The 14,578-nt window shown below is 41.8% G+C and overlaps 1 protein-coding gene across 1 annotated transcript in view; it reads right to left on the bottom strand.

The window, feature by feature from the left end:
• Positions 1-341: 341 nt before the first annotated feature.
• The window catches only part of LOC138148362 (HAUS augmin-like complex subunit 3), a 369,469-nt gene continuing 355,232 nt past the window's right edge, over positions 342-14,578 (bottom strand). The window contains exons 24-25 of the mRNA XM_069071053.1: positions 4,442-4,503; positions 342-1,719 (exon numbers count right to left, since the gene is read on the bottom strand). Of these exons, the coding sequence (XP_068927154.1) occupies positions 1,609-1,719; positions 4,442-4,503 (173 nt within the window). The 3' untranslated portion in view covers positions 342-1,608. The remainder of the gene's footprint in view (positions 1,720-4,441; positions 4,504-14,578) is intronic.

Raw genomic sequence — 14,578 nt, 5'->3', positions numbered from 1 at the left:
ACTTGCCCCAGGCCACACAGCTAGCACTTTGGGTTATTAATTGAATTATGCTACCAGTAGATATAAACTCTATGGACTTTTGCCCATAATATGGAGCCCCTAAAATGCAGGAATACAGTACTCTAGAGATCTGGGTTTGAATCTCTACTTTACACATTAACTAATTTACTGGCAGTGTAGCACAGTGTACTGGAAACAAAGTCAGAACCTTAGATTTTGAGATTTGGAAGGAGCCTCAGTGGTCCTAAATTACAGACAAGTTGCCACTATACATTGCATGGGTTGAGGGAGATTCTACACTAAAAAGATAAACTAAAAATAAATACCTCAAGAAACAAAAGTGCTCACTCCAAAGGGTTTATTCCTTTTTTTATTTGTCACAAAGAACAGAGGGGGTGAAGATGGGCGTTGCGGAACAAACCAGCTGGGATATGGCAGGCTAGGGAAGGATGCAGGGAAATCTGGGCAGGAGAAGACCACGTGAGGCTTCCACTGCTGAGGGTAAACAGGTTCTTTGATTCACAGGAAAAAAAGGGAGCAAAAAAACAAGGCCAAGTATACACCTAGGAACACACACTCAGCAAAACATAAAAGTCAAGTGAAAGCCAAACATTCTGCCCCAGACTCCTCTGTGGCGCCATGGTTTGAAACCCAAGCTGGGCAGTTTTGCCCTGGAAACTGTTGGCAGACGCCTGGGGTACATCTAGCTGCACACACTGAATTTTTTCAATAGTTGTCCCTGTTATGCTCAAAGGGAGATTGTTACCCACCCTCACTAATATGGTTGGTGCACTGTAGAAAGTGCTGAAAATGGAGTGGGGAAAGATCTGGAAGCCTATGGGCAAGTCCCTTAACCTCTTTCAGCCTCAGTTTCCACATCTGCAAAATGGAGATAAGAATATCCGCAGTGCCCACCTCTCAGGGCTGTGAAGATCCAGTGAGATGACGCAGGCAAACGCTTTGCAAACCCAGAGTGCTATGCAAATGCCAGTTACTGTTATCGAAGCTCCAATGGCTTTACTGAGCCAAGAGAATCTTGCTGGGAAGGTTTTGGGATTTCTCCAAGTTGGGGGCGGGGAGAGTGGGGAGAGAGGGAGATGAGGTTATCTCCTCAGCACCCAGCGCCACGTCTGCTGGATGCCTGCTGACCCAGATCCTGGAGGCCAAGAGCTCAGGTCCACTTCAGGGACAATGGCTGAGCAGTTCTGCACCCTCCCTCCTACCAAAGTGAAACCATTCTAAAGAAAGGAAACCCACTCCCATTTGGGTAGCACTGTGAAGGTTTGCAAAGCGCTTTCCTCACCGCAGCCGGATCAGGAAATGGATGCTGCCAGAGGTTATGTGAGCTGGACACGGTCACCCCTGGGATGTTGATGCACGTGCCTGGGGGGTGATGAGTCTCGGCGGGGAGGCAGGAGGCTGGCCATCTAGGGTTAAGGGCGGCCAGCAGTCTGGCCGGGAACAAAAGCCGCTCTCCGCTGGCTACCCCGGGCCAGCCCAGGACAAAGCGCTGGTACAAACCAGTCTCGAGCCACCGCGGTTGCCTGGGGCTACAGACGCAATGAAGCCGAGAAATGCACCAGCAGGGCTCGAGGTGTTGCTGTTGCCCTAGTGACCGAGGCCGGCCGGGCCGGGCAGGGCAGCACCGGGAGTCGCCTCCGGGAAGGGGCTCAGGCACCCCCACGACCGGCCTGTGGCGAGGCTCACTTTCAGGGGGACCTGCGGGAGAGATGGAACAAGGTGGATGCGGGACCCGGACGGGGTCACAGCCAGGAGCTGAGGTCTGGGTCCTGATTTACAGTGGAGGAAACTGAGGCCCAGGGAAGTGGAGGGAGTCCCGGGCTATGAAAGTCCTTAAGTAGTAATAATATGATATCTCAGAATGCCCGCAGACCAACAAAGGATCAGAGGTCTGGCGACTTTCTCCAGGCCACTAAGGCCTGGGGAGCCGGGGCTGGAGACCCAAGAACTTTTTTCAAGACCCGGCATTTCTATGTTCCTTTAACACGCACTATCTCATTATCCTCACAGAAGTTCCTAAATTATAACGTCAGACATTCCGGGCCTCTGGTCTGGTGAGGGAGGTGGAGACAAACACTGCATTCATTCAGGGTCAGACGACCCTGGTTTAACTACCCAGATCTATTACCCGCCACCTATGTGACTTTGGACCAGTCACTTGGGCTCAAGCTCCTCATCTGTAAAACCAGAGAGCCGGACAAGATGATCTCCAAGGTTATAGCCCAACAGAATTCTAGGTTCTTATAGTCCTTGGCCAGGTCTTAGGAAAAAGGGATACCCAATGGCCAAAGGAACTTAATACCTCATTAAGAAGATGCTGAGGTATTCTGGAAGGTTTCTATTGGCTCCTCCCAGGCATAGCTCTACATTTAAATAGTTTTTGGGGGAATTAAACATTTATGCATATAGTATGGACTAGGTACCATGTTACAACCACTATCTCCGCATTACATATGGATGAACCGGTGAACTGCTTGGAAAGGGACTCACTTGTTCAAATAGTTCATGGCACAGCCAGTTCTCAAAGCCAGGCAGTCCCACTGGGCACTCTCCTCTAAAGGGAATATAGCCAGTGTATGTAAGTGTAGGATTTAAAGCTGGAAGGGGCTTCAGAGACCCTCTAGTCTTATTTACAGATGAGGAAACTCAAGCCCCGGAGAGGAAGGGGCACACCTTAGTCACAAAATGTCAAAGGCAGATTTAAACTTGGATCTCCTCCCTTGAAATGGAGGGCTCTGTCCATTGTAGCACATTTTCCTTATGCCTCTTGGCCAGGGTGTGCCTGGGAGGAGGTCTGACAACATGGGAGGCAGTATAGGCATAGTGAAAGACCTGTGTTTGAGTCCTGGCTTTTTGGGCCTCACTTTCCTCTTCTTGTGAAATGGGGACAATAATACTGACCTGATTGATTTGGTTGGGGGTATTGTGAAGATCACAGAATTTAGAGTTGAACGGGACCTTAGAGGTCATCTAATCTGACCACTTTATTTTCACAGGGGAACTGAAGTCTAAAGAGATCATTTGACTGTCAAGGTCACAATTTCATGAGGAGTCCAGCTGGCATTTCAACCTAGACTCTAAGTCAAGTGATCTTTACATGTAACTGGGGGCAAGCCATCTTATCTCCCTGAGCCTCAGTTCCTTTACCTGTAAAATGGGAATAATAATAATACTTGTTCTGTCTCTATCTTAGGGTTGTTGTGAGGATCAAAGGAGACAATGGAAATGAAATGTTTTGTACTTGTAAGTTGCCCTATGGGAGGTGGGCAGGGAAAGGCAGAGAAAACCAGTAAACTGCAAATCGGTCAACTTAAATAGCTCCCCTGGCAGCTCTGATGTTCATGTGGTTGGTTAATGAGGTTGAAGCTAATGGTCACAAGGAGATGTTTAAAGTCTCTGGGAACCTTCTTTACCTGGATTTCTCCTGGTCTCCACTGGCAATTGAGAGTTACCTATCCAGGGGGTTGGAATCTTTTCCCTTCTCCCCTCCTCTCATTTGAGTGACCTGGGACAAAAACTGGTCCCTGGCTGAAAACAGGAATGAAGGAGTGTGGGACTGGTTGGAAAAAGAAAAAATGTAAAATTGCTGCTAAGTAATGGCACTTGGGGACCTGAGGACATCTCTAGAAGTTTTGTCCTCATCTCACAAGCAGGAGATAGCACCGAACACTCTAGCAACTCAAGCGTGCTTTGCTTGGGAAGCTGTATGGGATGTGGAGGTGAGGACATGTGAGACATGGCAGGATGATGGAGAGTGAAGAAAACTGGCCCCATTCCCACCTGTGACTGGCAGAGAGCACTTGTTGTAGGCCTCTGCCAATGGTATTTTCACATTTGGACTGTGAGCAACCACAGGGATTTATATTAGGGAATCTTTGGGAAAAGGGTCATTCATTAAAGCATTTGTTTTAATAAAAATATCTTTGGGAATTCTATGAACTGTGTGCTTGCAAGGAATGGGTGTTACCTCACTCAAAGTGAGAACCTGAAAGACCTTGGCCTGAAAGGGGTATCTGGCCACTGAACCCAGATGACTCTGGAGGAGAAAGTGAGGTTGGTGACCTTGCACAGCCCTTCCTCACTCAAATCAAAGTCAATTGCAAGTCATGGCATCATCTCCCTGATGTCATGGTCCTCTCCAAAAACAAAGGACAAACACATTTAGGGTAAGCACACACACTGTTTTTTCATGTTTCTTGGAGGGGATGAGTCAAAAGGAATAAGAAAATCCTCCAGAGTGTACCTGGGCTCTCTGTTGTTGTGACAAGCTTTGACACTTTTAATGGACCCTCCTCTGATTTCCATCACTCCCAAACTGCTAACAGCCTCTGCATGGCAGTAGGCCCCAAGGGGATTAGTTCCTAATGAGGTTAGCCCCAGAGGATCCTGTGCACATTCCCCAACAAGTTGAGTCTCCTACCTTCAGCTTCAGCTGTATGACTTGGATGTTCCGAAGTGACTCCATGGTCTCTTTGACAAGTGCTGTGATAAAGACAGAAAGCAAACACATGAAATCATGTAGCCATTTAGAACTCCAACGACTCCTGAGGTACCTGCACATTTTGTACCATGGTGAATACTCATCATGCTTTGGCTTCCATTACTAGTCTAGAAGTACTGTACTGTGCAGGAGACCGCCTTTCCATCATCACTTCCCTACTCAAAAGCCTTCAGATTTGAACCTCCTCTGTCTGGCATTAGAGCCTTCCCCTGTCTGGCTTTGGCTGAATCCCTCTTTTACCTCGCTTCCTTCATGGCTACTTCCTATAGGAGGCCTCTCCTCAACCTCCCAGTTCTCAACCTCCTGAAATTATTTTGGGTTTATTACCCTATGTATGTTCTTTTAATCCTCTATGAGAATGTGCATTTCTTGAGGGCAGGGACAATTTCACCTTTACTTGTCACGGTGCCTTCTGCATAATTAGAACTTAATAAATGAGTATTGAACTAAATTAAATTCTTGAAAAATTGCCTATAAAATGCATTTATTTTCAAGGAATCCTATTTTCACCCTGGCTTACAGTGAAAAACTGAGGTAAAGGTGAGATCCTATTATATCTCATCTGGTGAGACTTTCTAGTGTTTTCATTGTAGTGGATATATGGAAAGAACAACTGAACTTTAGACCTCACTGAGCTCTTTGTTTTACAACTCTAATACACTTATCATGTATCACTATATTTATCATAGGTATTGGTGTGAATGGCCTGTCCCCTCCCTATACTGCAAACTCTTATGTAATAGAAGGCACTGGGGCTTATTAAACATTTATCTCCCCAATTGAACATAGGGTCTTGCACATAGTAGGTGCTTAACAAATGTTTGCTGAATGAATGAATGAGAAGAGTTTGAGTCTTGGGTTTGAGCCTTGTTTCTTTAAATATGATCCAGTCACTTCACCATTCTCAACCTCAGTTTTCCAGTCTATAAAGTAGGCACACAATAAAGAGAGTATTCCTACTCTCACAAGGCTGTTTTGAGGGAAGCACCTGGTAAATCGTAAACTCTACAGAAATGTGAGCTTGCTATGGCTATTGTTGGTGTTTTTGTCGCTGCTAAAGCACTACACAACAAGGTCATCCTGGTACTAGGGGCCTAGAGGGTGTGCCATGAGAGGCTCAGTTGGTGAAGCTAGGGACATTTAATCTGAGGAAGAGGAGATTTAAGGAGAGACATGATGATATAACTGTCTTTAAATATTTAAATGACTGTCACTGGGAGAGGGATTAAATTTTTCTCCTTGGCCCCAGACAGTAAAACCAGGATGGATAAATGGAAATTGCAGAAACAAATGTAGGCTTGATGTAAGAAAGAACTTCCTCTCCAGAAGTAGAATTCTCTCCTCAGGTGGGAGTTTCCACTCCCTACAGGTCTTTAAGCAAGGGCCGAGAGATACTTTTTATTATATCATGGAGGGAATTCTTCTTCAGGTACCTTTTGGACTAGATGGTCTCTAAGGGTCCCTTCTAACTCCCAGCTTCTGTGATTCTGTGCAATCACCTTCTCAACCTGGAGGATATAGATGGGAAATAGAGGGAGAACCTAGATCTAGGTTAGCAAGTGAAAAGGTAGTGATTTAAACCTAGAAAGGGATGGAGGGCAGAGTCAAGTATACAGACCATTCTGAACTCATGGATCACTTTAGTTACCATGGTAGATATTTTAGTAGCTATTTAGGGAATGGAGGTGGGCTTTTGTTTGGCTTCACTCACACACACACACACACACACACACACTTCTGATCTGATGCCTTAGAGTGGTATGAAGGTGATGTTGGATTCTTGAAGGCCATGTCAATAGAGTGATAGCTCTGGTTGGTTCTACCCACATGAAAAGCTTCTGCCACCAAAAATTTGAATCACCTATCTGAGGATCAGCTTGGCTTGGTACACAGAACTGTATGGACACTAGGGGATGAATTCTTTGTCCATGGCAACCCATGTAACAGAGAGAGATAGATTTAGAGCTGGAAGGTACAATACAGAATTGAAACTGAAACTGACCAGAAGTAAAGTGTTTTCCACAAGGTTTCACATAGGGAGTAAGTAGCCGAGTTAGGGCTCAAACCCAGACTCTATAACCCCAAATCCAGTTCTCTTTTCACCACTTCTCCTCCTCCTTTGTGGCCACATTTTTACTCTGGCAAAGGGGGAGAAAAAGGAGCAGAAAAGGTTAAGAACCACACTACAGTTTTTAATAAGTATTAATTTAACTACTGGTTCTCTCTCTTTGACCAATGAGTGGACTCAGTGCCAGAGGAACTGAACTATATCAACACTGACATTCTTGCTACAAACAAACCAGAAGACATTACAGAGATTGCAGATATGTGAAAGGACAGCTCTTAGGTTTTTTTGTTTTACACTTAATAGTGTTTTATTTTTTACCAATTACATGTAAAGATAGTTATCAACATCATTTTTTGTAAGATTTTGAGATTTTTTTGTAAGATTTTGAGTTCCAAATTTTTCTCCCTCTTTCCTTCTCCTCCCCCAAGACAGCAAGCAATCTGATATAGGTTATACATGTACAATCATGTTAAATATATTTCCACATTAGTCATATTGTGAAAGAAGAATCAGAACAAAAGAAAAACCATGAGAAAGAAAAAAACAAAAAAATATGAAAATATTATGCTTTGATCTGCATTCAGACTCCATAGTTTTTTCTCTGGATGTGGATAGCACTTTCCATCATGAGCCTTTTGGAATTATCTTGTATCATTGTATTGTTGAGAAGAACTAAGACTATCATAGTTGATCATCATACAATGTTGCTGTTGCTGTATACAATATTCTCCTGGTTCTGTTTACTTCACTCAGTATCAGTTAATTTAAGTCTTTCCAGGTTTTTCTGAAATATGCCTGCTCATTATTTCTTATAGAACAATAGTATTCCATTACATTCATATACTATAGTTTGATACCACAACCCTCAATTGATGGGCATCACCTCAATTTCCAATTCTTTGCCACCACAAGAAGAGCTTCCGTAAGTATTTTTGTACATGTGGATCTTTTCCCCATTTTTATGATCTCTTTGGGATACAAACCTTGTAGTGGTATTACTGGACCAAAGGGTATGCAGAGTTTTATAGCCCTTAGGGCACAGCTCCAAATTGCTCTTCAGAATGGTCTCATCAGTTCACAATTCCACCAACAATGCATTAGTGTTCCAAGTTTCCCACATCCTTGCCAACATTCATCATTTTCCTTTTCTGTCATATTAACCAATCTGATAGGTGTGAGGTGGTATCTCAGAGCTGTTTTAATTTGCATTTCTCTAATCGACAGGGATTTAGAGCATTTTTTCCTATGACTATAGAGAGCTTCAATTTATCTGAAAACTGTTCGGTTTTTCTTGAAGAGACAAATAAAAGAATTTGGAGTATTGGTGTCAGTGTGACCAAAGACAAGAAACATAATTGCATGTAACCTCTGGTCATCTTGATTTGTAGTCATATGAACATAAGTAAAAAGATCACCATAAAGATAATTGCAGCTTATCCACCAATATCTATCACAGAGGATGAGGCAGTAGAGAAAGTCTATGAAAAAAAAAACTTGGTAAGGCCTTTCAAACTAAGTCAATGTATATTTTAATTCTCAATGACTTCAGTGCACAGGTGGACCTAAGGAAAGATGATGAAAAAACTTAGAGAATCTGGTTCAGGATTAAGAAATTAAAAGAGGTCAAGAGTTACTACTCAGAAGCTGTGTGTCTTTATATCATGATTGGAAGAAAGTTAGAAGGTGCTGGGCTAGCACAGTGAAACTGACCATATCTTGACAGGAAACCACTGGTTACAAATGTGAAAGCTATTTCATAATTAGCTGTGTGTAGTCATATCATCAACTTGTTAGAGCAAAGACTAAAATCAAAACTAAAGGAAATGATAAGGGTCAGAAGATATGGTATATAATTACAACAGCACAGACCTGACTTCTTTTTTTAAAAAACTACATACACTAGAAAATCGCATGGAAAACTACATACATTGGAAAATAGTCATCAATAGTCATTTCTCATAGAACAATAGTATTCCATTATATTCATATACCACAACTTGTTCAGTCATTTCCCAATTTATGGGCATCCCCTCAATTTCCAATTCTTTGCCATCACAAAAAGAGCTGCCATAAATATTTTTGTACATGTGGATCCTTTTCCCATTTTTATGATCTCTTTGGGATACAGACCTTGTAGTGGTATTACTGGACCAAAGGGTATGGAGTTTTATAGCCCTTAGGGCACAGTTCCAAATTGCTCTTCAGAATGGTTACATCAGTTCATAATTCAATTATTGGAGGATCAGTTTCCTCATCTGTAAAATGAGCTGATAATATATGCCTGCGCCTGCCTGACAGGATTCTTGTGAAGAAAGCTCTAAATCTAAAGCTTAAACCTCTGTAGAAATGTGAGTTGTTACTGTTGTTGTGAGGATCAGATGAGATCTTGTTTTGTTCATCATGACACAGTAGATAGAGTTGGCCTCTGAGCCAGAAAGACCTTGGTTTCATTTCCCCTCAGACACATACTAGCTGTATGAACTTGGGCAGGTGACATGGGTATCATGATTTCCTATAGAAAATGAACAGATATAGAGGTTACCACAATGAGAAGACCAAAACCTCAGGCAGCAAACACCATATCCTTGCCAAGTGGAGATGCATGGCAGTCAAGGGTAACCCTGGTTTTGAACATAAATTCACTTGCAAAATCTTGTGAAGGATGAAAGAAAATTATGAGCAACACTGCTTCATAAATTTGTGAAGAGTTTGTGGGAGGAAAACAAGTCCACAAAGACATTGGCAAGGGACCCAATAAAGACATGTCTCCCCAAGAAGATTTAGAGAGAAAATGATGAGTACAACAAACAAAAAGAGAGCAGAACCCATCTGACAGCATCTCTGTTCTGTAAAGTAAATGACATTCTCTGATCCAATGAATTATCAGGACAAAGATGGGGAGGGAAGAAAGCACAGGGGTGTTTGGAGCAGGGAATGGGTTTCTTGGAATCATTGCTGGACACAGATTTAGATGTGTTAGTCTTACCTTGTGGGGGATTTTACTTGCATGATGATAACAGCATTTTATATAGTGATTTAAAATGATCAGGGATAGGGACTGGACTAGGGATTTTATTGGCAAAGGAAATTTAGATGAGGAAACTCCTAAGGATGTGGGTCAGCACCTTCTCTGAAACTTCAAGTCTGAGTTGCCTACACTCTGGAGCACTGAGAAATTAAATGACCTGCCCAAGTTCATACAGCTAGTATGTGTCTGAGGGAGAACGAAACCAAGGTCTTTCTGGCTCGGAGGCCAACTCTTTATCTACTATGTCATGATGAACAAAATAAGGTCTCATCTGATCCTTACAACAACAACAACTCACATTTCTACAGAGGCTTAAGCTTTAGACTTGGATCTTTCTTCACAAAAATCCTGTCAGGCAGTTGCTGGCATATATTATCAGCTCATTTTACAGATGAGGAAACTGAGACTCCAATAATTGAAGTTACTTGACCTCTGTCTCAGAGCTAGTAAATATCATGCTAGCATTTGAGCCAAGGTCTTCTGACTTCAGGTCTAGCAATCCTTTTGCTTGAAATGCTTGGGATTTGTCTAAATTCATGTGGTTATTTAGTAAATTACCATCTTCTGTATATGAGACAATCAATCAATCAATCAGATATTTATTAATAATCTACTATGTGACTGGCACTGTCCTAATCACTGGGGATAAAAAGGAAAGGCAAAAACAATCTCTGCTCTCAAGGAGCTCACATTTTAAAATGAGAGACAAAATGCAAACAGCTATATACAAACAATATACGTATATATGCAGATATACACGTGTATGTGAATATATACGTATGTATGTAAAATTGGAGGTAATCTCAGAAGGAAGGTATTAGCATTGAAGGGGACCAAGAAAGGTTTCTTACAAAAAGTAGGATTTTAGCTAAGACTTGAAGGAAGCCAAAGAAGCCAGGAGGTAGAGATGATGAAGGAGTGCACTCCAGAAATGGGGAGATAGCCAGTGAAAAAGCAGTGGAGTTGGGAGATGGAGAGTTCCGAGCAAGGGCAGAAGGCCAGTGCTGGGACCTTACGGAGTATGGAAGGGAGTAAAGTGTAAAAATGATGGAGAGGTGGGAAGGGGTCTGGCTGTGAAGGTTATCAAGTGCTAAAGATGGCTTTATATTTGACCCAGGTAGAAGAACCTTGGGGGACACTCAAGAGTTAGTGGATGTGAGACAGATGAAAATCCTGCAAAGGAGATTGAGAAGAATCAGTCAAGATGGGTTGGAAGAAAAGAAAATAAGGTCACGAAAATCAGGAGAGAAGAGAGTATAGTATTAAGGAGAAAAGAGTGATCAACAGTGTCCAAGCTTATAGAGAGGGATGAGGATTGAGAAAAGGCCATTAAATTTGGCAACAAGAAGGGCATTGGTGACTTTGCAGAAACAATGCTTACTCAAAAGGAGTAATCATTCAAATGGGGGAGACAATGAGTAATACATAAGTATATTCAGAACAAATACAAATCAGCACAAAGCAGTTTGTAAAGGAGAGAACTAGCAGTTGGGAGAGATGAGGAAGTGCTTCACAGAGAAGGTGGTGTTTGAGCTATGTCTTGAAGGAAGAGAGGGGACTGGAGGCAGAAATGGAGAGTTCATTCCAGACATGAGACAGTCAATGAAAAGCATGGGATGGGAGACAGAGCATCTCATCTTTTGGGAAGAACAAGAAGGCCAGTTTGACTGGATCACAAAATGCATGGTGGGGAGTAATGTACAATGGAGGCTGGAAAAAGAGGTTGAGGCCAGGTTGTGAAGGCCTTTACAAGCTGGATCTGACAGAGAAGATTCTATTTGATTCTAGAGGCAACAGGAAGACACTGAATTCTAGAGCTCTTTCCACTTTACTGGTGAAGCATTTCCAAGCATTTTGGAACCAATAATGTCACTGGCATAATAATGTTGTTTGAATGCCACAAATCTTTTGAAACCAGAGATTTTTAAAGAAAACAATTGATTAAATAATATTAAGACTCAAAATCAATCACAAAACAGTGACTGGCAAGTACTTGTAGAACTCCTTTATGTTTTGTACAAGGGTCTTAAAGACTAATGAAAAATAGCGACTAGCCTGCAGAACTACTGGAAAATTTGTCATCCACTTTTCTTCCTCTCCCTACCCCTGGAATGCTGCCCACTTTCCTTCATCTCCCTACCCCTGTGCCCTCATGCTGCCCACTTGGGCGGATGCTGCCAGGCCTACCATTCCTTGAATGGCCTCACACTTTAACATTATCCCAGTCCCTAAATCAATTTCATCCAAACTTCTATTATTAATATGTCAGACAATTTTAGGGATGGAAGGGACCATAGAATATGGCATGTTAGTGTTGGAGTTTAATTCAATTAACATTTATTAAGCAAGGAAATGTGGCCCAGGGGGACCACTGAGTTATTATAAGGGGCCTAAAAATTCTTGTAGATTGAATAAATTGTATATCATATATAATATGTACATATAGCAATATTTAAAAATGTATGCAGATGCTATTGTAATAAATAAAATATAGATTTCTTAAAAAGTGTTAATGAAGTCATAATGACTTTTTTTATAATGTACTTCTTCAGTCAATAGTAATGGTACTAATATGTGAGGAAATCTTTTTCCTGTTGAGAAGTAAAACAAGTATTTAAATGCTTACTTTATGCCAAGCCAAGCACTGTGCTGAGTGCTGCTGATGCAAAGAAAGGCAAAAGCACAGTCTTTGCCTGCAAGGGGCTCACATTGCAATGGGACAGCTAGGTGTATATAAGACATATACAGTGATGAAGAGTCATCTCAGGCGAATGTCACCAGCAGCGGCGGGGCTGGAGGCAGGCAGAGCATAGGGCCTTAAGGAAGAAGCCCAGGTGAGGAGGGGGAGGATTGGAGGTGCTTATTCAGTATCTTCCCTTACCATTCTCCACAATCTTGCAAAGTACATCCACGGACTCATGAATTTGTGCTTGGGAAATTCCCTGGTACTGTAGAGACTTTGATGGTGAGCCTCCTCCCTGCCCTTTTGCCATTCTCCTGTTCTAATAAGCAGCACAGCCACATTAGGACGAAGGAGGTGTTAGGAAAAGGAGGGAGGAACTATGCTGCCCTGTGTCTGGGGCAGCCCCTAACTTAGGGAACCTCAAGGCAGAAGAAAATGACTGTAACACCCACTCTTTCTCCATCCCCAACCCTGCAGAAAGTGATAATTGCTAATTCTACTCAGCCAGGTAATCAAAGAATCAAGAGAAGTGGGGCAGGGAGCTGTACCTGGTCTGAAGGAAAAGGGACTGGATCACAGCTTGGGCCAGTCCTGGACTCCCAGAAACCACTTGGGGCAGGGGAGTTGGGACGGTATTGTGGTCTAGCTGCAGAAAATTACCCTCTACCAAATAGAGGAATCAGAAAGTTAGTAACAGAGTAATATAACAAAAAAAAGCTAAAACGAAGGATTTCAAGAGGAAAAAAAATCAATTAAAAATTTAGAGCACAAGTAGATAAATCAACAGAGAAGATATAAAAACTGAAATGGAGGGTGAGTACTAAAACATTTGAAAGATCACAAACCCCTCTAAATAAATATTTTAAGACAAAGGAAATTGAACCAATACTTGATGAAACATAGAACCCTGTGAGATTTCAAGAGACCAAGTGAAAGAATCTACATATGACCTCCAAAAAAAAAAAATATAGGAAAGAATGAAAGGAGCTGACTTTCACAACTATGGAAAGGAGAAAGAATTCTTTACTAAACAAGGGAACTAGGTTATTACAGAAGGTAAAATAGACAACTTTGATGACAAAAAGTTGAAAAACTTTTGTAGGGACAAAACTGATGTTGCTAGAGTTTGAAGAGAAACAATTAATTAGAAAAAATTGTTGCAGTGAATATGTCTGATAAAGGTTTGGTATCCAAAATATACAAGTAATCAATGCAAACACATGACCAACAGTTGTTCCCCAATATATAAGTGGTCAAAAAATACGAATGGGGTGGGGGGGGCACTAGGTGGCACGGTGAATAGAGCACTGGCCCCTGGAGTCAGGAGGACCTGAGTTCAAATCCAGCCTCAGACACTTAACACAAAAGTATTGGTGTGACCTTGGGCAAGTCACTTAATCCCAATTGTCCTACCTTCCCCCCTCCAAAAAACAAAACAACAACAAAAAATGAACAGGAAGTTAAAAAAAAAGTTATACACCCTCTAGAACCTTATGAAAGAATACTACAAATCACTACTAATAAAAGATAAACAAATTAAAACTGGGTTTTTACCTCATACCTTTTTGATTAGTAGAAATGATAAAAGTTGGAGCGGCTAGGTGGAGCAGTGAGTAAAGTGCTGGCGCCAGAGTCAGGAGGACCTGGGTTCAATTCCGGCCTCAGACACTTAACGGCCTCAGACACTTAATACCCACACAAAAAAACTAGCCATGTAACCTTGGGCAAGTTACTTAACCACAATTACCCTCCAAAAGGTAAAAAAAAAAAGAAATGATAAAAGTCAAATGTGGTAAATGTTGACCCGAACTGTGAATAAGTCTAACACCATTCTATAAAGCAGTCTGGAATTACACTAAAAAAGTAGCTAACCTGTTCATATGCTTTGAACAAGGAATACCATTACCAAGCATGTACTCCAAGGATGTCAAAGATAGAGCAGAAGATCCCAAATATGTGACAAGATTTATAGCAGTGTTTTTTTGTAGTTGCAGTGGAAAGAATGTGAGTACAATAACAATTGGGAAATGGCTGAACAAACTGTGATGTGTAATGTGGATGTAATAGAATATTATTGTGCCGTAAGAAATGACAAATACTAAGAACTCAGAGAAATTTGGGGAAGACTTCTATGAACTAATGCACAGTGAATTAAGAAGAATCAGTATATGCCTACAACAATGTAAATGGAAAGAAAAAAAAGAAACTGACCACTCTAATTGTAATAACCAAGTTGAACCCAAGAGAAGAGATGAGAAAATGCACCGTATCCCCTTC

Source organism: Petaurus breviceps, unplaced genomic scaffold (genome assembly GCF_028583685.1).
Source record: "Petaurus breviceps papuanus isolate PSGF00001 unplaced genomic scaffold, PetGlider_PUasm1.0 140, whole genome shotgun sequence".
In the NCBI taxonomy this organism is placed as follows: domain Eukaryota; kingdom Metazoa; phylum Chordata; class Mammalia; order Diprotodontia; family Petauridae; genus Petaurus; species Petaurus breviceps.
The sequence above is the reverse complement of the archived record's forward strand: the minus strand, read 5'-3'. Positions and strand labels throughout refer to the sequence as shown.